Genomic DNA, 27,122 nt, shown 5'->3' with positions numbered 1-27,122 from the left:
TTTCTTAGCTTTTTGGTCTTTGAGGGTCAGGTGAGTTGTCTAATACCACTGAAATATTTCAAAAGATAAGTGGAATTCTCTTAGATTTGCAGATAAGTATTTACAATTGCTTCAGGTAAGAAGATAAAAGTGAAATAGAGAAGAGAGATAAAATGAGAAAAGGATATAATGGATACGATTTGGTGATACAGTGGAAGAAAGAAAAGGGATCCAATCAGAGAATTAAAGAAAATGAACATCGACATGTAGAAACATTCCACAGACGACACTTAAGAAAAAGATTTGACAGAGTCATACACAAAGGACTAAAGGGAATAAAAATACAGAATTAAGATGTTCTGAAAAAAAGCCAATAATTGATTTTTTTTATGAAAATAGAGGAGACATCAGAAAGCATAATAGAGTGGTCCCAGAAGGTGAAGTTCATAGGATATGACGGGAGCACAGTTGAGATGTGCTTGTAAATTTGGCCATCAGTGGTACAGGTAACCTCCTGTATGTTTTAAATATCAAAGTTCAGTACCTTTGCTTTATCTCTCATTGATCCTTTGCCCAGGATAGACATTTTAGCACCTGTTTCTTCCTGTAGCCTCTTCAAGGAGTTTCCTCTTGGTCCAAGCAATTTCCCCACAAAATTGAACTAGAAAACAAAATCAATAGAATGTCTGTTTTAAGGTGGAGAAAAGTAATAATTTGCATCAAGGATAATTGATGGGTTACTGGTTTTTCAAACTATCTCTGAGAAGAGCTGACATATACACATACACACACACACACACACACACACACACACAAGAAACCATTTAGCCATCTAATCTGGGATCCATTTTAAAAGGGATGCCCCTTGCGAAACATATGTCAAAATTACTAATATGTTAAACTTATCATTTAGTATTATTAAATAAATAAATCACTTCTTTAACAAAGAAATTAGGGAGTAAAAATATGATTTACAAAATTTCTAAAGGCTTTTTTTCTCTAATCAAATTATGAAAATAAGAAATAATTTTAACATGTCTATGCACTTTCAAAATTGCAAGAAGTTTATATTTTAAGTTGATTTTTAAAATAAAATTTAAAATTCATGTTTGTTAAGTATTGTTTGTGCCCATAACAATCTATTGAAAATTTCATGACTGGGAAAACAGAGATTCAACTTCTCTTCAATCTTATGTTTTCTATGTTAAAGAGTTGTTCTTAGGATCAGCATATTAAAAATGTGGACACTAAAAGTTTAAAATACTACAGATAGAGCACATATACAAAACAGTTTGTCTAAATATAAACTTCTGAGGGCTCTATCCAATTTGTTTATTCGTCCTGAAACATGGTTATAAACAGTTATTAGAGTATGATGTTATCTACTAAAAGGAACACTGCCAAATCAAATCATTCAGATAATCATTCATTGATTGATTTAAAAAAATACACAGGACTTAGAATGCATCAAAAATATGTTGTGGGCATGAAGAACAAACATAAATAAAATTAAGTGAGTGCCTTCTAAATCAGAGATTCCCCCCCTTTTTTTAAAATCTAATGTCTTACAGTAAGAAATATATCATATTTAATAGTGAGAAACTAACTGCCTTTCCCTAAGTTCAGGATAAACATGATATTGGCTCTTACCACATCTATTCAATGTTGTACTGGAGTGTGGATTATGTACGTATAAGCAAATAGATAAATGGAATAATATAAAGTTCAGCAAGACCACACTTAAATGGTTCATTTGATTTTCAACAAACGTGCCAAGCAATAAATTTGAAAAGTAAAGTCTTTTAAACAAATGGTGCTAGAATAATGGGATATTCATATGCACAAAACAAAAACTATTTTATGCCCTACCCCACATTTAAGCAAACCTTATTTTGAGATCTAGCATAGATCTAAATATAAAAGCTAAAATCATAAAGATTCTAGGGAGAAAGCATACAAAAATGCCTTTGCAAACTTACGCTGGGAAAGGTTACTTAACTAGGAAGCAGAGCACTCACTAAAACTTTCGCTGGTCTAAAACCATTATGAAATTGAATAGACATGCAACAGAGTGGAGGAAAATACTCCCCGTGCATACATCTGAAAAATGACTGGTATCTACAATCTACAAAAAACTCCACCAAGTCAATAATTAATCACACACATATATCAAAATTGCTAGAACTAAAACAAAATATCAAATATCGATGAGGACGGGGAATTACTGAAGCAATCATTGTTGTCAGCACAAAGTGAAACAACTATTTTGGAACAAAGATTGACAGTTATCTTTTTTCCAATAAATAAATTATCTATTAACTTAAACATGAGCCCCAGTATGACCTAGCAATTCTGAATATAAGTGCTTAAGCAAAATAAATAAAATCCAATGGTCACAAAATGATTTGCACAAGAATGTGCATGACACGTTATTTAAAATCACCATTACTCCAGAAATAAACCAATGCCCTTCCAAGAAGAGTAAACAAATTTATACACAAATAGAAATGAATTAGTCACTTATTGACACAAAAGCATGAATGTATCTCATATGCTTTTGTGATAGAAGCCAGATACAAAAGAGTATGTTGTGGTTGATTCCATTAACACAAAATTCTAGAGGCAAAAATAATATATGATCTTAGAAATCATAACAGTGGTCTCCTATTGAGAAAAGAAGCTGGGGTTGAACTGGCTGTTAAGTGGCACGAAGGAAATACCTAGGGTGATGAAATTGTTCTATATTTTGTTGAAAGTACAGTATATTTTTGTCAAAACTCATCAAGCTCTACACTTAACACCTGTTCATTTCACTGTATGTAAATAGTATATCAATTAAGAATGGGAAAAAAGAAATTAGAAAGTTGAAAATACATATAAATATTTTAATATATCATAATGAAATTCCCTACTATGAAATACTGGTCCCAGGCAGTTGTACAAAGGATTGTCACAGACTGTATCATTCCATGCAGACTATGCCAGAGAAAATAGCAGGCTAGTATAAATTTGACACAAAAGCCAGAAGAGAAAAGGGAATTTATACAGTAAATCCATTTATGAAACAAATCCCACTCAACAAAATAGTCACAAAACCATATAGCTGTATATACTAAAAATACATGATTAAATTGTGTTTGTCACAGGTACATAGGTGATTTAAAATCTATAATCCCCAACTGTAATTCACCTATTAACAAATAATGAAGAAAAAAGTTAATGCTTTATTTGAACACAAAATAATTTGGTAAAATTCAAATCCAATCATTATAAAACTCACATCATCTGAAAAACGAAGAAAACTTCCTCAACCCAAAAGAAGATTTGTACTCAAAACCAGAATAATGGCCCCTTAAAGATGTTTATGGCTTAAAACCCAGGATCTGTACATATGTTACCCTGCAAATATGACTTTGCAAATGTGATTAAATTAGGAATCTTGAGATCATGGCATTATCCTGGATTATCCCGGTATGCCCAGTATCCACATAAGTGAAAGAAGTGGGCAGCAGAATCAGAGGTTGGAGTGATACAATTGCTGGTTTTGAAGATGTAAGCCATGAACCAAAGAATAAGGGCAGCTTCTAGAAACTGAAAAAGTCAAGGAACAGATTCTTCCTTAGGGCCTCCAGAAGGAATGCAGCCTTAATGACAACTTAATTTTAGCCCATAAGAACCATTTCAGAATTCTGACCTCTGTAAATGTAAAATAATAAATTTGTTGTGTTTTAAGCCACCAAGTTTGTGTTAATTGTTACAGCAATAATAAAACACTATTAATATACAAAGGAAAGAAGGAATTACAAAATATGTAACATAACTGACTACCCAGAGTAAGAAAAACAAAATTACTTCCTAAAACATAAGAAAAAAGTAAATATAGATGGTTTATAGCTTAGCTGTGAAAGGTAAAATTTTAGAATTTGTAAGGGAAAATTATAGGAAAATAATGTCTGAGTTCTATAACAAGACATAAAAATATGCAATCTGTAAAATAAAAGTTTGATTAAAATTAAGAATATTTTTTCATTACAATACACCAACAAGAAAGTAAAAACATCAATAACAAATTTGGAGATGCTTCACATTACGTGTTACCAATAAAGCATCAGTTTACAAAAATCCAACTAAAACTCTAAGAAAAAGACAAGGTAATAGATAAAAATCATGAATATATCATTGGAGAAACAGAATGGCAAAAGGAAAAAAGTTTTGAAACCTCAACCTTATTAGAATTTAAACAAAAATAAAATTAAGACTATAACGAGATATCATTTTACACACACTATGATGATAGAAATGAAGAAGTCAGAAACCAAACATTGGCCATAATATGGAGCCAGGGAGACTCATATACCCTGTTTATGGAAATGTAAATAGATGCACACATTTTGCCATTGTCTTGTAAATCTGTAAATGTACTTAACCTATGTTTTAGCAATCATATTTCTAGGTACATTCCCTTGAGAACTGTTAACACATGTACAAGAATACTCAACGTCTCAATGCTTTTAAGAGCAAAAATAATTGGGAAAAAATGACCATGAATTTAAGAATCGGGTGCTGTCACCTGGATACCATACCAACATTGGCTTATGTCACAGAGGCAATTTCCAGATACCTTTCCACATATGCATTCTAAAAAATCATGCTAAGGCTTATTTTCCAGGTAGGTCTTATTTTTGGGGAAATACGGTAGTAGATACTCTATTAATTAAAGGAAGGAATGTATTGATGAATGAGTAAGTAATGTTCTAGTAAGAGACATAATATGCCACAAGGCAATATGATTGGGGCACAAAAAGAATACATTTGGTAATACGCAATTTCAACAGACATAGTGCCTCCTTGATTAAAAAGAAACTAAGAAATACAACATTTATCTAAGTACATTAGGGAAAATGCACCTTACCATACATTTGAAAATGCACATCACATAATTATAATGGTATTGCTATTTTTCAGCAAAATAACTTAATGTGTTGCTAAGAATATTTGCATGTAAAATCACCTACAGTAGTCTTCAGCAGTGTTGTAATTTAGCGTTACTACATAACACCTTGACATATTTCATGAACATAAAACAACCTAAATGTAAATTCCAATTGAGAAATTTAGAAATTTCTGACTGTTCTTTAGTATCCTATGATCAATATCATAAAGTAATATACAAGTAATAAATAATAATACAAAATAATGTTATTTTGGGTTGCATATGTGTGTGTGTAGTTTCTTTTATGTATTGTCAAGGTTCTTAACATATTTATTGGATGTGCAAAGCTTTATCGGAGATTTAGAACATATTTATATTATTAAACCTGTAATGTAGTTTTGATTATTTAAACTATCAAGTTTTAAAATCCACAAATATGATTTCATCTCTATGTAGCTGAAGAATTTTTAACAATTCTGCCCCCAAATGATGAAAGTGCTGATGACTTAACTTTTAAAAGCAAAGCATCTTAAATTCTGATTTATACATTATCCGGGGAAGCGTGAAAAGGAAAACTTATTTGTGATTATTTATACCATAGAAGTCATGACAGGAACTAAAAGAAAAATTTACTAAATTCATGAAAGTGTGCATGGAATGTAATCATTATTTTATACCTAAGATCTAATATTCTGAAGAAAATTATACCACAGAAAGTACATTTAATGTACTTTAGTTTCTACTTCCGTGGTGTTAAAAGGTTTTAAAGTGCTTTGATGCAAAATGGCAAATGACATACTTTAGAGACAATCAATATTTTTTGCATTTGCTACTAAAAGGGAACATTTTTGCATGTCATTGTTGGAGGACTTGCTCATAGAGAAGCCAGCTATATTTTTAACTAATTTATTCTCAAAATCTTTATCATGTCTTACTTCTCCATAGCCAAATTGTATTCCCAACTGGTACAAAAGGATGATAATCAATGTAGCAAAGTCTACTTGTAAAATCTGTGCAGTATATCTGAAACCAATTGCTTTAATCATGAACTAAGCATGAACAGTAACTCACTATGATCCATAATTGTCTACTGTGAATAATGTAGGTCTCGGATTTCTCTGTTTAAGGACATATGTTTCACTACAATTTTAATTAGTATGTTTTTTTCTCTGTCTTATTTTAAGTGGAAAGTATATATTTGAAATACTATTATATATGGATTTGAAATTATATATAATTATATATATTATATATATTTGAAATTATATATATATGAAATACTATTATTTATGGATTGACACATTAATCATTCTTATAAAATACAACCATTAGAAAAGGATGGCTTAATTTAAATTAATAATCTCCAGAATGTGAATTTGAAATCATGTTGGCAGCTACTGCATGTCTAGCCCTATTGTATAGCCTGGAATCATGTATCACCATTTATCAAGAATTTTAAAAATTAAATTGCATTTTATATTTGTCATTGCAGAAAAATCTAAGACAAATGAAATGCTGCATGCATAGTTTTAGAAAAATAACTACAACATTTGTGAATCTTTGTAATAGTACTGGATTCAGTGTTCAATTAAAAAAATGGCATTTCATTGGCAAAGCAAGAGTGAAAATTGAATCCAACTTGCTTCAAATATTTACTTCCATTTCCTTCATCCGACAGAACTTTGAAAATACAGAATTAGTGTCATTAACAGAATTATATCTAATCCAATTTGATAAATATTAATTGTACCCCTAATGTTTATGCTAGAAGAATGGAGATAAGACATTTTCTCAAGTCTGCACGTACCTAAAATTCACGTCTCTGGAAGACGTATCCATTTATATATGTTTATAACTCCATTAAAGACATTTTTTACCAATAAAATCATACAATTAGTTTATAAAACTTTATAAAAGTTTTAAAATGAGTGCCTACAGACGTATAAACATGGAGATACTACAAGGTTTCTGAGATAGAAGCACGTTTAACTATGAGCTTTCTTGTGGCCAAGCTAAATGAAAGATAATGAGATGTAAAATTTGTGACATTCCTGATAAAAAAGTGTATATTTATAAATAAATAAAGATTTAAAATATATAAAAAAAAAACATGTGAAATTAAGTTTTAAGGCTTTACAAACTGAGATATTCTCAATTTTATACAGTAATACATTCAGTGATATGTTTCATAATTTAGTTTACTGTAGCATTCCTCAATATAAGCCAAAAACATAACAACCAATACTTATTGAATGTTTGTGATGCGTGAAAAACCATGCTAAACGTTTTGTATTTATTATTTTATTTCACTCTAAAACCAAACCTATGAGGAGATACTATTTTACAGACAGAGTGCTGACATGCTGGTGTTAAGTAATATATCCAAGCTTTGATGAAATTATGTCAAGAGGATTCAAGAAAGTATGGTCTCCCTAATTATGAGGATTCATTTAGAGGTAACATATAGATTTTATAGACGTATAAATGAACCCAAAGTTCTATAAAGTAGCATATTGTTTTCTTCACCCAAGCATGTGAGAAAACTTGAGCAGGGACCTCATGTTGGCAGTTATATTTTGTAGTAACAAACTGGACTGAGATATTATATACTAACTAGTATTGTTCTGGATGGTCTCCATTGATCCATTCAGATCTACTGACTAACCTTGTCTGTATCCCAGAGCTGCTGGAAACTAATGTCTCCATGCTCTTTCTCTTTGGCTTCTGATTAAAAAAGGACGGCTTCATTCAAATTAATAATCTCCAGAATGTGAATTTGAAATCATGTTGGTAGCTACTGCGTATCTAGCCCTTTCATTTGGCTAATGAGACACAACTCAAGTAATTGGAGAGCAAGTAGGACAGGGAAAGTAGAGGGCTTATTTTCCTGGCACCAATCTCGCTGCAGATGAGTTTGGCAGTGACTATGTTCCTCTACTACAGGACACAGCTCCTGTCTGGCAACTTCTTCTAAAGTTTAAAGTCTCTTTCTCTTCCTTGGCCCTTTAGACTTTGAAGAGGCACAGTTACTTATTGTTACTGTCCCTAAATAGCTCCGCATTCCTTGTTAGCTTCCCTTAACACGGACCATACTTTGTAAACATCACCTTCAATAAACACTTGTCAATCATCAACTTTGAGTACGCTGTTTCTTTTTGAGAATCTGACTGATACTACAGTCATAAAGAATCAATAAGAAGTTGATATATTTTTAAGTTTAAGATCCCTAAACAAGGCTGTCACTTAATACATGGCCATCACATTTATCCCGGAGAGTGCTGAAGAATACAGTAAATTAACAGCAAAAGGATTGTAAAAATAAAGTCTCCTGGGATCAAAGAAAAATGAGATTGTATTTAGTTGAAGAGGTTTGGACAAGCTTCTAGAGGAAAAGTAAGGCTTCATTCTTGCAGGACAAAGAGGATCAAAATGTTTCCCTAATAGTATACAATGGAAAAGAATACTGTTCTTGTATATTCATGTTGTATCTTAGAACTACATTTGAAAATTATGAAAAACATATTCTGTCTATGTCAGTAATTTGGAGGAATGATAATTTATTGAAGCTTCTTAAATGGAAATGTAAAACTAGAACTGAGTAAGATAGAAGATCAAGGAAGTCAGGGACCTTCCAAAATCAGCTAAATGCATTAAGCAGGAAAGCATTTCAACAAGTTATTAAAGCTACCATGTTTCCCCGAAAATAAGACCTAGCCGGACAATCAGTTCTAATGCGTCTTTTGGAGCAAAAATTATTTTACTATAATATAAGACCCGGTCTTATTTTACTATAAGACCCGGTCTTATTTTACTATAATATAAGACCGAGTCTCACATAATATAAAGTAATATAAGACCGGGTTTTATATTAATTTTTGCTCCAAAAGATGCATCAGACCTGATTGTCCGGCTAGGTCTTATTTTTGGGGAAACATGGCAGAACACATTTTTATATAAATATCTTCATGACTAGTAGGATAATACTACATAATTAGATTGAAATTTTTGTATTTGTAGTTACTATCAGGGCTTTTCCTTTTTTTGAGAAGATTTAGATATTAACAGATATTTGTACTTTTGGGGTGAAAAAAGAAAACATTATATAAATATATCGATATACATTTAAAGTTACTTATTCTCTTTTTCCTTTATCTGTGGAGAATCAGATTTAAACACCTAGTATAAACATAATGTCAATAATAAATAGAAACTGCTATTGCCATGGTTGGAAATAACTTAAGAAATTAAATTGCAAAATTGAGATAAATCATAACATCAGAGAGTACTCAATTAAGAATTTAGAATGAAGAAAATAATTGTATACTCAAAGGGAATTGGTAATCTATTGTTAAAACAACTAATTTAAGAGGCAACTGAGTCCATGTTGGACTCATCTCTTAAGAGGGAGTTAATGGAATTCCAAGACTGTGAGTGGATGAAATTGCCCAGCCATTCTGATTTCTACTCTAAGAAAAATTACTAAACAGAACCATTAAAGATTATTAAAATACATCTTCAGACAAGAAATAGGGCCAAAAAAAAATCCTTTGTTTATTGAAGAAGCTAATGAACAGTATGGGGTGTGTGTGTGTGTGTGTGTGTGTGTAATAACCAAAATTTACTACATATTATAGCAACATTGCTAGAAAGATTTTGTATATTTATTCATCACATAGTATGTGCTTTGTCCTGGTCAGAATTGAAAAACAGGGAAGATAAAGAATAGACATTAGAATGTCTAGTGAACACACTTCTCCCTCTTTATTCTACATCGGACTTCTCCCTTTGGAAGAATTATTTTATATTCATTCATTACCCACCTACCTTCCCATACTTGAGTTGTACAGGGGTAGACACATGATGTCATTCATGCCAGTCATGGTAGTTTCTTTGGGATTCTTTAAAAATAGAATTGGGCAAGAGAGCCTATCCTCTGGTACAAGCTCTAAATACTAAACTCAGAGCTGAAAGTAGCCATATTTCCTGCCATGTGTAGGAAGCCTGTGTATAGTGTGAGAGATTGGAGCTGAAATGTAGAGAAAAACAGGGACAGGAGATGAATAGTGTGCTCTCATGTTGTCTCAGTCCTGTCTGCTAGTTGTTCCTGAGTCCCAGCTGATCCGTCCACATCCCAGAATTGAATCTCCAATTCTTTCTCCCAAGTATAAGAAGACCCAGAATCCTCATATTAAATCTCCTATTAAAGCAGGAAATATAAAAAAAAAAAAATTAAGAACATGCTGTCAAAGACAAAAATGTGGGGAAACAATAATTCCCTGAAAATTCTCAAATAGAACTGTGTGACACTGAAACTGAGGAACTGAATTTCTGCCACTTGCAATAAAAATAATCCTGAAAAACGTAGATTTTTTTTTTTTTTTTTTTTGCTATAGAGGTAAACTATCTGTTATAGGGGCTTGTATTTTGTAGGCTTGTAATACACTTTCTATCACCAAAGTACTTCATCGGGTCAGTTGTTTGCCAAATTTTACATTGTCCCATTGGAAGCAATAAGAAAAAGATAAAAATGAACACCAAAAAGATGTAGAAATACTAAATATAATCACAGACCAAATTCCATGGTAAATAGAACCACTCTTAATTTTTATAATGTGAAAGAAGGATATAAACCAAATATTCTGTCATTCCTTTCTTGCTCTCCTCCAATTAGTATGCATTTGTGTTTGTCCATATGGTCCTATAAGGTGCAAATCTACAGAGATATTGCATAATGGGTTTTGCAGAGTCTTCCCGTCTACCTCTGGTATTTATTTGCATCATGTTTGGCTAAAGGAGGAGGGGAATATTTGTGAAAAAGAGAAGGAAAATGAAGGAGATGATTTAACGTCTGCCCCTACTTAAATTCATGGATTGACTTTGAGCCTCTAAAGAACAAAAGACCCCATAAAAAATACAAAGAGATTTTTGTACATTCATCTGTTGATAAAGGTGCACCAGAGTTGGTGACGGACATTTTCCCCATTTCTAGGTGGAACAGAGCAGAGCTGTCACGTTGGTGCCAGTAAAGAGAAAAAGTACATACATACATTGCTGTATGTACCCAGGAGAAAAACCCTGTGGTATTTTTGTCCACAGGTACAATAGATAGACAGGAGAATCTGCAGATCTGAACTCACAACCAAATTCTGGAAATATGAAAGACTTTTATGCGGCTATCTCCAAAGCATGATTAGAATGACAAGAAGTAGAAGAGGTAGTATTTGCTTAAAGGTTTCACTGGAATCAATACAACTATTCTGAACTAATAAAAAGTACTAAAGAAAAAATACATGAAATTATTCATGTTGCACCATTAGAAATAAAAAACGTGTTTTTTGTAAATAGTTTTAATGAAGTATTGTGTGGATTTATAATCATGGTTTCTCACATTTCTCAAAGTTTGCTTCAATTGAGAAAATCACTCCCATTAAATAGTTCATTAAATAGATTTCACCCATTACAGAAACAACATTTTCATGACAAATTAAATTACAATGATTTTCTTTCAAGAGAAATGATTCAGCAAATTCTTAATCCTATCACATGTGAATTAACATTAGTGTTTATACAAATCATCACAACAAAACAATTAAGTGCATACAAGTGAAACTCGAACATCTAATGATAAAGTGGCATCATTAAATTATCTGCATGTTATAAAGTTTCTGGAAATTAAAATATCAATATTACTCTATTCTTTAGGATTTTAAAAGAGTATCCTTTCATACCTATTTATTCTTATATTAAGGACCTGTTAAGGACCTATGTTTGAGATGTTAAGAATACTAAGATGTACAGGAATTAGTTATGTTATTTATTTGAGGAACAAAAGGTCCTGAGGCTTGCTAGGTAAAACTATATTAGCCAGATAAGATGAAGTTCTGCATTAAAGCAATGAAGAATATGGATGGGAAATAAAAAAAAAGGCATGAATTCAACGGATGAAACCAGGAAGAACATATAGGGTGAGAATATGAAAAGCATAGGAAAAAAGGTTAAGAATCACCACAGCATTGTGTGTGTGTGGGGGGAGGGTGGGGAGTAAAAGTGGAAGGAAAATAGCATCAAAGGGACCTGAAAAGAGATCTGAAAAGAGAAGGGAAGATTCATTAGTGTTAAGGAAGTAAAGAGAGTTTCAAAACAAAGGAAAGGTGAAGGGAAAATCATGTTATAGAAAATTCAGTTCCTTTAGATTTAATACACAATTTGAATTGCTGGATCCACAGAAGTAAACAATTAAGTGATATAAAATCTTGTATTAAACACACACACACACACACACACACACACATACACACACACAATGCTGTGAAGGTATCAAGTCCATGGAATTAAGCTCTTAGGAAACTGTGGGAGGGGGATAGTGATGACCATATTTTCAGTAGCATATGAAGAAGAAAACCAAAGCAATGGTGTGGAATAAATATTAAAAATTATAATTCCAGAAAATTTTCCTGAAATTAAAAAGAAAACATCTGAAGCTGTTACATTGTTAAAAGTGCATACAGGTACCTGAGAATATCAACCAAATACAATTAACATTAAAATATGTTTAATAAAATTACAGAACTTTAAATTAAAGATAAAAAAAAAAGCCTTTGGCGATCTAGTAAAGAGTTACTAATAAGACAAAATGAGATTATCATCAGGATTTTCAATAGCAAAACTTTATACCGGAAGATAATGTAGTAACATGTTTCAGGTATTCAAGGAAAAAGAAACATGAGGCAAGGATTTCATACTCAGCAATTTTTTAGCTTGAAAGCCACTTCCTAAAGAATCCAATCGAAAGGTTGTTTTGGATAACCAAAATAACCAATGAGCCATTGAAATAAGCAGTGGTAGTCAGATATAGATAGGTAGGTACTTGTAGAATTTGGGATCCATGAGTTAAAAGGAAGAAAATATATTATATAATGGTTGTATGCTCTGACAATGTAGGCACAGTACAACTATTTTTAAAAATCTTAAAATAAGGGAAGAACATATTTTTATTTATTTATTTTTTTTTTACTGTTTTCAGTAATCATGCTGGTAGGTACTATTAGAATTATTTTAAGACTACTGCATCTGTAATTAGGATAAAGCAAGTGAGTAAGTATGGGGATATATTCATTTCCTGTTGCTACGTACATAACAAATCAGCCTGTTTATTGATCAATAAATCAACAAACAACAAACGCTGGCACGGATGTGGAGAAAAGGGAACGCTAGTGCACTGTTGGTGGGATTGCAGATTAGTGCAGCCACTATGGAAAACAGTATGGAGGTATCTCAGGAATCTGAAAATGGAACTACCCTATGATCCAGTAATTCCACTCCTAGGCATCTACCCGGAGAAATCCAAAACTCCAATTCAAAAATCTGTATGCACTCCTATGTTTATTGCAGCACTTTACACAATAGCCAAGATATGGAAACAACCGAAATGCCCATCGGTAGATGACTGGATTAAGAAGCTGTGGTACATTTATACAATGGAGTATTACGCAGCCATAAAGAAGAAAGAAATCTTATCATTTGCAGCAACATGGATGGATCTAGAGAACATTATGTTAAGTGAAATAAGTCAGAAAGAGAAAGACAAGTACCATATGATCTCACTTATATGCGGAATCTAAAGAAAAGAATAAGTGAATGAACTAATCAGAAACAGTTTTGGGGACAAAAAGGAAAAAAATGAGAGTTGTTAGATGGGCAGGGGTGGGTGGTGGGGATAAAGGGAAAGGTGAAGGGATTAGGAAGCAGCTGGTAACCACAAGATGGCCTCAGGGGTTTTGAAAATTAATTTGGGGAAGGTATTCAATAATGTTGTAAAGATTTTGTTGTGTATCCGATGGACATGCATCCTATTTGGGAGACCACCTCAGGGATACTGTGGATGCCTGATCATGGCATTGTACACCAGAAGCTAAACAATAATAAATGCCAACTATAATTTTATATATATAATGCGATGGCCCGGTGCGAGGTCGGAGGGATAGTGGATGGGGTGAGGGGGGTTCACAGTGTGAGAGATATAAATGATGAACGTCTAAGTATTACCTTGTCTTGTACACCTGAAACTAATAAATTAAAATTAAAAACAACAACAACAAAAACGATACACATTATCTCAGTTAATCCCAGGCACAACCTAAGTGAATCCTCCTCATAGAATCTCCAAAAACTGAAGTTAAGAGGATGGCCACAACTCGCTTCTAATTTTGAAGGCCTGACTAAGGAAATATCCTCTTATACAGTCACATGGTTGTCAGCAGCATTCGGTTCTCTGCAGCCATAAAACTGGTAGCTTCATGCTTGGCGTGTTTTTTTTTTTTTTGTTTGTTTGTTTGTTTTGTTTTGTTTTCCCTGTAAGCCACAGGCCACCCTGAGCTTCTAAAGGCCAACTGCCATTCCCAGAAGCCATCCATAGTTCCCTGCCATGTGGTTTCCCCATCATAGTCACTTACTTAATAAAGCCAGTAAGTCAGTAAAGTCCGCTAAAAGATGGTATCTTATGTACATAACATAATCACAAAAGTATCATCCTATTACCTTTGCCATACTCTACTGATTAGACGCAAGTCTTTCAGTAAAGGGCAAAGGGAATGTACAGGTAAGATGAATAACAGAAGGTAGGGTCACTGGGGACCCTATGTTAGATTCTAAAATAGTTTATGTTAGAATCTATCTACTATACGGGATACTCCTGGAGAACAAGCATTTGTGGTGTGGAAGTTATATAGGTGTTATATAGAAAAACTTAAGTAAAAATCCCATAGTCCTGGTTTGAATTGAGGGTATCAGTGGGAACTCATGAGATATTTATACATCAGTACAGTACTCTGTCCAGGGTTCAGTGCTGTCTACAAAAAGTCCCAGAAACAATGACCAACACATGGGTATCAGTGGCACCAAGACTGGTATTGTACACCATCTTCCACTATAACAAATCAGAGCTTATGGGACAAATGGCATTTGGGGGTGAGGTGGAGTGGAAAATCAACAAGATGAATATGGAATACCAGAATTCTTGCCATAGCAAATAATGGAAAGTTATCAAAGACAACTAAGTTGATATCAAAGGAACTCAGGAACCCACTTAAAAAACTGAACAAAACTCCCACTAACCTATGATGGAATAATTTGAACTTCAACAAGGGTGAAAACTGTAATGTACAGTAAGGTCTTGAACTTCAAATATGTTTTAATCCAAGAGTTCATGAAGATACTTTAAAATATATAAATTTGTCAACTTTGACAAATCATAGGGAGTCAATTCATTATCTTGAAAACTGTTACATTAACTGAAAGAATCAAGCGTATATTATGCCACATAGTAGATAAGTAGAGCATTTACTATAATCTAATTCCAGCTAATAAATAAAAAGCATTGATATATTTGACAAATTTCTAATGTGTATCCCCCAATGAATTAAGTTCAGGCATTGGGTATCAACAACTGCTGACATCATAAAAACAATAGGTGTGGCCCTACTAAAAGCCTTAAACCCGAGTTTGATAAAGTTTCTGGGTCTAGTTGCCAATCTGCAAAAATAAAGGGGTCAGAGGAACATGTTAGACTGTGCCAGAAGCATGCAAACATCTGGCTGAGAAAAACTCAAATAGTTCTCCTCAAGAATTAAACTGTAATAAAAAGACAGGAATGAAAAGGAAACAAACAAAAAAAAAAATGGGCAAGGTTTTAGTGTTGAAGAATTAACACTGAATGACAAACTATAAAGAATAATGAGAAAGTAATAAGTGTAAAATAAATTTAAATTATTATAGAAGTGAGAACAGTGGTTAAATTTGGTGGGAGGCAGGTGGTTTTGATTGAAATGGGATCCGCAGAAAGATGGTAGCAAAATTCTATTTCTTAATCTAAGTGGTAAATAAAAGGTTTCAGTCATAATAATTCATGAAACTATACATTTTTTGTGCAGTTTCCTGTGTCTATGTTTTATTTCATTCTTTGCAGTGATTATGTTTTTCAAGGACGATTTTTTGTGTAATGTGCATGTAAAAGTCAAAAAGAAAAGAGGTGGAGAAGTTCTAGGTTTAGGCAAAATCCAAAACTCATATTCAGGGCACAGATAAGAGTTCTGAGTTAGAGTAAATAGTGATGCTCAAGAAACTACAAAGTCTTCATGTTGACTGGGACATCCACCTGGATGAAAACGTCTGCCAGAATGATAGTGGACTTCGGAATACGAAACTTCTCTAGGTAGAAAAAGCGTCACTAAATGTATGAAAGATGCCTAGGATTGGTAGAATATGGAGTAAGAAGTGAAGAAATGACAGTAGAGCAAAGACAACAACAAAAGCAGGAGTAAAACAAGAATAATCAGAAAGTTATTTTTAAAATAATTTGGTACGTGAGTGTATATCCACAAGATCAACAAGAACTGTTTAAGGAAACAGCCTATTTATTTTTTTAAGTTGAAGTATATTGGGGTGACAATTGTTAGCAAAGTTACATAGATTTCAGGTGTACAATTCTGTAATACATCATCTATATATCACAATGTGTGTTCACCACCCAGAGTCAGTTTTCTTTCCATCACCATATATTTGATCCCCCTTACCCTCATTTCCCACCCCCCACCCCCCTTACCCCCTGGTAACCACTAAACTATTGTCTGTGTCTATGAGTTTCTGTTTCTCATTTGTTTGCCTTGTTCTCTTGTTGTTTTTGGTTTATATACCACATATCAGTGAAATCATATGGTTCTCTGCTTTTTCTGACTTACTTGTTTTGCTTAGCATTAGAATCTCAAGATCTATCCATGTTGTCATAAATGGCACTATTTCATCTTTTCTTATGGCACAATAGTATTCCATTATATATATGTGTGTGTATATATATATACGTATATATATACATATATATACGTATATATATATACATACAGGAAATAGCTTCTTAACTATACTCAAGAAATTAATCCTTGAAAGTTTAGAAATTTTTAATGGGATCATATACTTCCATTTATAGCTGGTAGTTTTAAGGCCTCGGGGAAGGCTGGTTCTAAAGGTAGATATCTCAAGAAAGCAAAATAAATTAACAACCATTATCTACTCATACATACTAGTCAACAACTTTGTGTTTGGCACAGTAAGTGCATTTTATCAGCAAATAATTCAGTGTCAAAGCAAATCCCCTTTTGGTGTACAAGTTGTATAATCGAGTGGTGCTGTGTCTGCCAGTTACCTCCAGTGGCTACAGGAACCAGTCAGTCGTGATGCTTCAAAGAGACCTGAACATGTTTATGTGTCAGAGAGGACAGAGGTACCATTTTTAATATTCCTGAGTCTGAATTTTCAAAGAAATAGAAGTTACTAAAAATGAAATGCACATTACAAATATTAGCCTGTATTTAAACGGAAATTTTCTCCAAGGAACTCAAAAGTTCTATATTACTGACTTCAATCTTATTGCAAACTCACATAAATGAAGGGAGAAACATCACTATACTATTGAAGTATATTTAGGTGCATGATTTTTAGCAAGTGTCACAAAGAACACTGACCAACACATTACATATCACTCAGTAGGGTTAGCATGGCAGGTCCTGCTATGAGAAATAAAGTTACCACAGGCATGATATCATTCTCACAACCTCTGGGTGACACGGTAATTGGGAAGGGCAGAACACGTCACATCATTCATTGCAATTCAGCTGCTGCTCTGCCATGGGGAACACAGTTTTAATTCTATCTGGGTGCCTGTTTGGAAGACTAGACAGTACAACACCCTTCTAAAAGGAAAAGTGTGATAGTCTGATCTCATTGATCATGCATTTACGTCATACTATCAAGGTGGGGACCTTTGAGTATGATCATAAAAACTTAGAGTTAGAATTGGCCTCAAAAGTTGCTGAGCTCATAACACATAGCTGCTAATAATATAATTGCATCAAAATACTGTATTTTAGATAGGTTGTACAACATACATAAAAAAATTTAATTTTCTAATAATTCTAGCATGAAATGTCAATACTTAATTACCTTTCTGCTATTCACGAAGAAAATCAAAGTAATAGTAATTTGAAACTATTATTTCCCTTGGCATTTAACAGAAATTTATCAAATTAACTTAATAAGTCACTCATTTTAGAGAAATGAAAGTTGGTGACATCTTTCATTCTCTTTTCAATAAAATGTGTTTTTCTACAATTACATAATAGCTCATATGATTGCAATTTATGGTTGCAAGTCAGCTGTCAAAATTACCAATTAATAATAGATACTAATTTTTCACTAGAAAAGGTACCAGGATTTACAAATCATCTTATATCATCAGGAAGCAGAACACAGAGGTGAAAATTATAGAAGCAGGAACCAGCTGACTTGGATCCAATCCTTATTCTGCTTCTTGGGTCTGTGAACATATTACTTAACTTCCCTATACTCCCACTGCTTCTCCTATAAAGCAAGGTGATAACAACACTATGGTTTGTCATGAGGATTATATGTAAAGCATTAAGAACAGTGCTTATCAATGTTCATTAGATATTACTAATTATAATTATTATCCAGGTTCCAGATTAATGGAAACTCTGTAAATCAAGGATCGTTTAGACGGATGTACAGAGCTGGGTTTTCGTAGGGAGCACAATGCAAAGATCATATAAAATTATTCTACTCGACAGCTAGACCTATTGTTACTGTTCTCACAATTATGCATTTCCTAAACTTGTGCTTCTTTTGTTCTCCAGGGCTTTTGTTTGTTTGTCTGTCCGATTCCAGTTGTTCTTGGTAATTTCCAGCAACATGAGACTCCCTTGTTCGTTTCCATCATGCCAGACTCCATGGATGTGGGTTTGACCCGACACTCCACCTCGTGACTCACCCAAATGGCATTTACTGTGCAACAGTAACCACAAAAAGCCCTATAAAATCCTATTCCTGAGAATAATTTGATGAACACAACCTAGTAATAGACAATCACTTTTTTAAAAAAAACATAAACATCTCAAAATAGGTGATCAGCTTCAAACATTTTCTCTCCACTCTGATTTATATCAGAAATTATTGGTCACAGCTGAGTCAAACATTACACAGAGCAACTTTCCTGTGTTCTAAAGAAAATTTCCTATAAAGCTGGAATGGTGAGAACTAATGTATGTTATTTTATTTTATTTCCACTCTGGCCTCTACCTGTGGGAAAAATAGATATTTCATGCTAATCAAACTTGCCTCCCTGACGGGGTTATACAGGAACTGTGTACTTTCTGTTCAATTTTGCTGTGAACCTAAAACTGCTCTAAAAAATCAAGTTTATTAATTAAAAAAAAATACCTAACTGATTCAAGGGAACACAGTATTTCACTGTAATTCTACCTTTCCTACTACGTTTTCCTAAAACCTTTGTTCTTTGGAATACATATGAATTTATAAATGTCCTTTATGTTAATCACATTTCTCTGACTCTATAGGCAAAAGTGAAAAATGCGTTGAACAATGAAAGGCAAGGAAATCATTTAATTTTCATTGCAGAAAAAGAAGTTCTACATTTAGGATCAAATAGCAGTTACTTTGTAAGCAATGTGAATGATAAATAAGGATAAAATGAAGTATCCAGTGTCCTCCCTCTAGCTTTCATTCACATGTTTGTTTATTTAGCGAAAACCACCATGGGCAATCAAGCAGGTACATTTTTCAAGAGCCATTGGCAATTTAATATTGAGAAATCAATGCAAGAATAACCCATTTTACATAGCATTCGTCTTTGTGTAAGTAGATATTTACATATTTATATATCTCATTCAACTATAAGCAACTGACAAATTAAGGTTCACCATCTCTTATTCAGTTAATTAAGCACAACTCATTCAAAAACACCATAAAGCAACTTTCAACAATATGTATTATAAAACAGGATAAAAATAAGGAAATGGAGAAACTTCTCTGACCTTAGTTAAAGTAAGATAAGGTCCAGAGAAAGAATAACATGCAAAAACATGAGTTTCCCGATGGCTCACTAAATCCCAGGATAAAATTTAGAGGTTCTACATGAATGGATAGGCTTTCAGAAATTTTCTATAAATGCCATTTCCCCCAACCAAACTTCTGATAGTTATTAAATATCAGTAAGTCTGAGGTTATATTGTCTGAAAAACACCTAGAATTCGGATAGTCTAGATTGCTAATTAAGGGCAGAGCCACATTTTAAAAACATGGTTAACAGCTGAAAATAAGGTTGACATTCTCTTAATTTAAAAAAAGACAAATGAATACCTTGATAAGGTCCCAAATCTGTATATAAAGAGAAACTTCTGTTTATAAACGGATGTAAAAAGTATCCATTCATATTGTAAAGATTCTAAATCCATTTCAACACAGAGTGACTGACACTCTTAAATCCTAGACCATAGGGCTCTGGTTTTCTCCAAGGTACCCCAGCTATTACTATGTATGATGATAAGACATAAATGGAACAATTGTATTTATGTAAGCATGACTCTTTCTGCCAGGAAAGAATCAGGCCAATTATACAATTCTTTGTAAGACCCCTGCTAAATTTGTACCAAGAAAGCAACAAAGATGTAATGAACATAAGAAAATGAATCTGTATCTGGCATCTGGAGTGAATGTGGGTAAATAGAGGGAGAAAGACAGGGCACTTGTTCAGCATCAGAAGTAGAGTCAAGTCATTAAGGTTCAGATTCAAAAGAAGATATGCTAAAATATTCTTTTGTTGTGTCTCTCCAAATATTATAATTTCATCGGCATCATTCTCACTCCTTCCCCCCACTCCAAAATAAAACATGAAAAATTTTTATACAGTTAAAGAGAATTATTTAAGATTCTAGAAAAGCAGGGGCTATATCAAGTTTACACATATTAGTCAAATAACAGTTCCTCTTCATATCTAGAAGTCAGTAAATATCAAAAACAAGCGTATGCTTTAAAAAAAATAAAAGATTTCTCCTCATGGTTGTCATCAGTATCACCCTGATCGATAACAAAATAGACAGGCTCAATGCCTGTCTGTTCCTCACATAGACTATTATCTTGAAAGGCCAGATTTACAAACCAGTGGAAGAGAAAGTTTACACTCTTAAAATAGAATATAAATTAGTGCAAGAAGGTCCTAATTTGGGGGAAGAAAAGTTTAGCATTTTCATATTTAAAACAGGACAAACTATAGTCTAGACATTCTCTTTTCTCATTCAATAGGTCATTTTATCTACACCAATGATTTTAATTACTATCTATGTGAGGATTACACCAAATTTACATCTTTAGTAGAGGCACCTATCCTATATTCCACATGTGAATTTCCATTTGCCAGTAGCATCTCCAATTTTGATCTTCAAGTGTCTAAATTTAACATCTCTAAACCAGAGCTCACAATCAGCTGACAATTCCTTCAACATTCCTTAAAATATTAAAAGCCTCTACATTCCATGTAGAAAGTCCAAACATACAAGTTCTTCTTGAAACATCTTTTTGCAGCAATACTCAATCATGCTGATTTTATCTCTTAAATACTTCCAACCTCCTTTTACTTTTATCTATCTCCCCTGTCACCACCCTAACCCAAAAACCTCTGTCTCTTACCTGGCACACTGGACTGCCTGCCAAACTAGTTTCATCACACTTATTCTCTCTCTTTTTAAAATCTGTAATATGCATGGTTTTCAGCGCAATTATTTTTTTAAAAGAATAAAATACCACTCCGCTACTAAAAATCTTCAAGAGCATGATTAGGATGAAGACTTCAATCCTTAACACAATCTATTACAATCTAACACAATCCTTAACACGGATCACTTTGACTGTTTTCTTGTGAATGGGTGTAGGGGCACAAGGAGAGAAGGGAAGAGATGAGTTAGGAGGCCCTTCCAATAATCTTGGCATGAAATATAGAGGCTCAGTCCAGGGCAGCAGCCGTGGCGAAATGGTTGCATTCTTGATATGCACTAAAGGTAGAATCAACAGTATTTCTTGACTAACAAATAAGGGGTATGAAAGAAAGAATAATCAGAGTTGTTTTGGTCTGAGCAAATGGAAGACTCAAGAGCAAAGAAAATTTTGGGGATGGGTAAAATATTGGGAATTTAGTTTGGGACATATTAACTAGCAGCATGTTAATTCTCATATATTAAATTTCATAATTAAGGACCTAAAATTCAATACAAGAACATGACTTTTCTTCTTTATTTCTACATTATTCTTTTATTCCAAACATCTTCAGAAAGTCACAGAAACAATAATATTAACATAACACAATCTTTTCATAGTCTCAAAAGGCACACAGAAGCATTAAAACCCTGCCATGGAGTTTCTGATTTTAATATATTTTCCCTGAATCTGAAGATTAGAAATGTAAGGAAATGTACTAGTTGTGTTATTGTTTCAGGTATTCAGCAATATTCTTTAATTAGAATAACGAATAAATCAATATCTGCCTATGTTTATTTTTTCCAATTATATTTATAAAATAATTGTAAAGCACTATATTCTAACAGTTATCTAATAGGGCCTGAAAATGCAGGATCTTTTAACCTTATGAAATAATAAATCCACAAACTGAATATAATTAGAGGGATTCTCAAAAAATTACTGCAACATTTAAATATTTATAGTTGAGTGGTTAATATAATGTATATCTATATATGTTATATATATACACATATATATCCCTACTTAGTTTTGTTTTTAGAAATTATGTGATTCAACAATTGATAATTTGAAAATAAATGTATATTGTTTTGATTCAACTTTTTCCAAAATAATCAATAACCACTACAAATAATATTGAAACATAATAATCCAAGGATGTCAGTTAACAGAATAACAACCAAGCACAAAGGCAGAGATAACACAAGTGCAAAATAATGTTTGACCATTTGAACTAAATTTATCCAGTCAATATTTTTTAACCTTTTCCAGTATAATTTAATGAGGTGCACAAAGATGGACTAGCAATCATTGTTTTTCTGCAAGTGAAAATGAAACTCCTCACTACCTACAGCTGAAGGAATGTAATTTTGAGATAGACCATTTAAAGTCAACTTCAACCAATTAATACTGGGCAAACATTGAGCCATTGCGTAAGACAATGTATACCAAAAGTAGTTAAGCAAATGAAGACAGGAAAATGATATACATTTTTTGATGTCTCAAATATGGGTTTTCTTATATATTGAACAAATACTTTTAGAAGGGAAAGACCAGTGAAATATCAGAGTTAAAGTTAACTGGCTGTTCAGCTTCTAGGCAAGATGGAGAATCCAGAATTGGATTTACCCTCATGCTTGAAACAACTGAAAATAAATTAGAAAAAATACATGAAATAAAGTTTTTTTTTCCAAGATACTGGTTAATGTGCAATAAAGGACAGCTCCCTGAGCGATGGATGACGTGAAACCTAAGTCTTCCTCAGTTTACTGCTTGACATAATCTCTAGGGAATAAATAAGTAGGGAGAGGAACCCCAGGCAGAATTCAGTGAATTCCTTGAGTTTAACAGATAAAGCTGAGAGTACAGGAAGACCGAGGCAACTAGAATTCACAGGATAGTATTGATGTGAGAATGCTATACCAAAAAAGAATGCCAGAGATTAGCAGAGGATTCCCCTCAAGTATTCAGGAAAATATTGATTAGCAGATGAAAGCAAGGAAAGTACCTGAGGCCAAGAAAGAACCATTTGAAAGGATTCAAGGACACGGTGTAGCACTTAGGCAGGGCTGGGGATAGTTCTAATTTCTATGAGTCAGTATGGAAAAACTAAAAATTCACAAGTACTGGACATGGTTTCCAGGAAGGTTGTGCCTCAGTAGTGGAGAACAATTGACTTTTACTGAGCTGAGCACTGCTTCAAGACTGCCTAACATACCATTAAAGCAATACCTGAAAGAATCAAAAATGTCTCCAAAGAGTTTAACAAAAACTCAGACGAAAAAAAGAAAAAGAAAAAGCTCAAGGATATCCAAAACAATACAAAAATACCCAACACCCAACAAAGTTAAATTTATAATTTGGCATCCAATCAAAAATTACAAAGCATGCCAAGAAGCAAGAAAGCACGATCCATTATAAGGAGGATTATCAATCAAATAAAATGGACCCCAAACTAACACAGATCATAGAATCAGCAGACAAGGACATGAAAACAGTTATAATACTGTATTCCATACGTCAAAAAAGTTAGAGATTTAGAAGACTTTAAAAATACCCAAATAACTTCTAGAGATGAAAGCTAAAATATCTAGTATGAAAAATACGCTGCATCGGATGAGCAACAGATTAAACATTGTAGAGCAAAAAATTAAAAAGAAATAGCAATCGTCATGCATCTACACAGTCTATGAAGTGATCCCCTTGATAAGTCCCATCTGGCACCTTACATAATCTTTACATTGTTGATTATATTCCCTATTCTGTATTTATGTGCCCATGACAATATTGTGTCTACTAAATTACTCTAATACCTTCACCTTCTCTCCCAACCCCTCCCCCATCCCATCTAGCAACCAAGTTGTTTTTTAATATCTCTGAGTCTATTTCTGTTTTGTTTGCTCATTTATTGTTTTTTTCTTTTTTGATTCCACACATAAGTGAGATCATATGGTATTTGTCTTTCTCAGTCTGACTTATTTCACTTAGCATAATATTCTCGTCAACTATAAGAAAAAAATATGTACGGTCATGGGAGGTGGAGTATAGCATAAGGAAGAGAGTAAATGGTCTTGTAACAGTTATATAAGATGTCAGAGGGGTAGTAGCTTGGGGAAGGGGCATTATCACTTTGTGAGGGGTGTAAATGTCTAGGTATTGTGTACAAAGCAACATAATAGTTAGACATTATGTTGTCTCATTACATTTAAAATAATTCAGGTCATTTAAAGTTTGTTCTATAATCACAATGAAATGCAACTAATATCAGTAAACAAAGAACTCTTTATTATCCCAAACATATGAAAAGCAAATAAAATACTTCTACATAACATACGGTTGAAAATATAATCCAAAGGGACATAAAGTATTTCAAACTGAATAAAAACTAAAACTCAACAAATCAGAATTTGTGGGGTCTCATGAAAGGAGTCCTTAAATGAAACTGACGTCAATTTGTGCCGATAACAAAACAGTCAATGACCTCATATTCCGACTTAGGAAACTGGAAAAAGAATTGCAAAATAAATCCAAAGAAACAAACAGACAGAAAAATAAACAATAGAAGTCAGAATGGAAATTAATGAAACAGAAAGCAAAAATTCATAGTAATAGGAAAAAAAAATCAATGAAACAAATAGGTCATTTTTGTTGAAAATCAATAAAATTGATAAACCTACAAACAGTAGTCAGGAAAAAAAGAGAAATATACAACCTATCAATTACAAGAATAAAAGAAGAGACATCATTTACAGAATCTAGAGATACTTAAAGGAAAATAAAGGCATATCACAAACAATGGTGTGCTATAAATTTGATAACATAGAAGAAATGGATAAATTCCTTGAAAAACAAACTAATAACTCTCATCAAAAAAAGTGATCATTTGTGAAGTCCTATATCAACTAAGGTGTTTATTTTTTTGGTTAAAAGCTTTCACATTAATAAAATATCAAGTCAAAATGGCTTCACGGGTTAATGCAATCAAACATTTATGGAAAAAATAATACTAATTTTACACAAACTCTTTCAGAAAATTTGAGGGGAAAGTAATTCCCAACACATTCAATCAAGCCAGTATTACTGATACCATAAACAGAAAATAATAATCTAAGAATATTACAAATCAATATGCCTCATTAACATAAATTCAAAAATTCTAAATAATATTTTAGGTAATAGGAACCAACAATATATAAAAAGGGTGACTGAGGGTTGTTTATTCCAGAAATGAAAGCTTGTTTTAACATTTAAAAGTTAATCAATATAATTTATAATTTAATATTCTAAAGCAGAGAAACTACCATGTTTCCCCGAAAATAAGACCTAGCCAGACCATCAGCTCTAATGCATCTTTTGGAGCAAAAATTAATATAAGACCAGTCTTATTTTAATATAAGACCAGTCTATAATATTATAATATATATAATATTATATATATATATATATATATATATATATATATATATATATATATATATATATATATAATATAATATAACATTAGTGCAACGCAATACCAGGTCTTATACTAATTTTTGCTCCAAAAGACACATTAGATCTGATGGCCCGGCTAAGTCTTATTTTACAGGAAACACAGTATGTAAATAATTACAGTATGTAATTATTGCAATCATCTCATCAAGATTCTGAAAAAAATATTTGAGAAAATCCAACATCTATTCCTGGAATAAATGATCACCAAGGAAGAGGAGGACAATTCCTCAGTTTTATAAAGGGCATCTTCCAAAATCCTACAGCTAATATCATACATAATGAAATAAAAGATATTGTACAAAGATGTCTGGTTTTACCACTTCTACTTAATATTGTACTAAAAGTACGAGCCAGTGACATCAGGCAAAGAAAAGATACAAAAGGCATCCAGATTGTAAGGCAGAAGCAAAACTCTCTTTATTCACAGATGACATGATCAATTATGTAGAAAGCCCATGGATTAAAAAAAAAAAAATTACTAATAAGTGAGAGTAAGCAAAATTATAGAATATAAGACAATATACAAAAAATCTATTTGCATTATGGCAACAAACAATAGAAAACTAAAATTAAAAAATATCATTTAAAGTAGCATCAAAATATATGAAATACTTAGGTGTAAATCTCGCAAAATATGTAGAGCAATAAAAAATATTGCTGAGGAAAATGAAAGAAGGTTTTAATAAATGGAAAGATGCACTATGTTTAAGAATCAGAAGACTCAATATTATTAATATGTCAATTTTTCCCAAATCTGAATCATCTACATTTATCCACAGATTCAATGTAATCCTAATCAAAAGCCCAGCAAGTATTTTTTAATAGACATTAACAACTGAATTCTAAAATTTACATTAAAATTCAAAGATACTAATATCCAATACAACCGTGAAAAAGAAAAAAGTTAGTGGAGTAAGACTACTTATTTTGTGGCTTATTATAAAGGTATTAAAAAGATAGACAAATGAAACAAAATAGAATGTCCAGGAATGAATCTACACAAATATGGACAACTGCTTTATTGACAAAAGTTTAAAGTGAATTCAGTGGAGCTAGGATAGTAGTCTTTTTAACAAATGGTGCTGGAAACATTTGATATCTA

The 27,122-nt window shown here is 32.6% G+C and overlaps 1 protein-coding gene across 7 annotated transcripts in view; it reads right to left on the bottom strand.

Moving 5' to 3' along the window:
- Positions 1-27,122, bottom strand: part of KHDRBS2 (KH RNA binding domain containing, signal transduction associated 2) — a 542,840-nt gene that overhangs the window by 373,734 nt on the left and 141,984 nt on the right. For all 7 annotated transcript variants that reach the window (XR_013993122.1, XR_013993123.1, XR_013993124.1 and 4 more), the window contains exon 3: positions 524-640. Coding sequence is in view for 2 of the 7 variants with exons in the window: in XM_081044942.1 (XP_080901068.1) it covers positions 524-640 (117 nt within the window). In the remaining 5 variants the exon portion in view is untranslated. The remainder of the gene's footprint in view (positions 1-523; positions 641-27,122) is intronic.

This window comes from Rhinolophus hipposideros (genome assembly GCF_964194185.1).
Source record: "Rhinolophus hipposideros genome assembly, chromosome: 3".
In the NCBI taxonomy this organism is placed as follows: domain Eukaryota; kingdom Metazoa; phylum Chordata; class Mammalia; order Chiroptera; family Rhinolophidae; genus Rhinolophus; species Rhinolophus hipposideros.
This window is presented reverse-complemented; position numbering and strand designations above follow the sequence as displayed.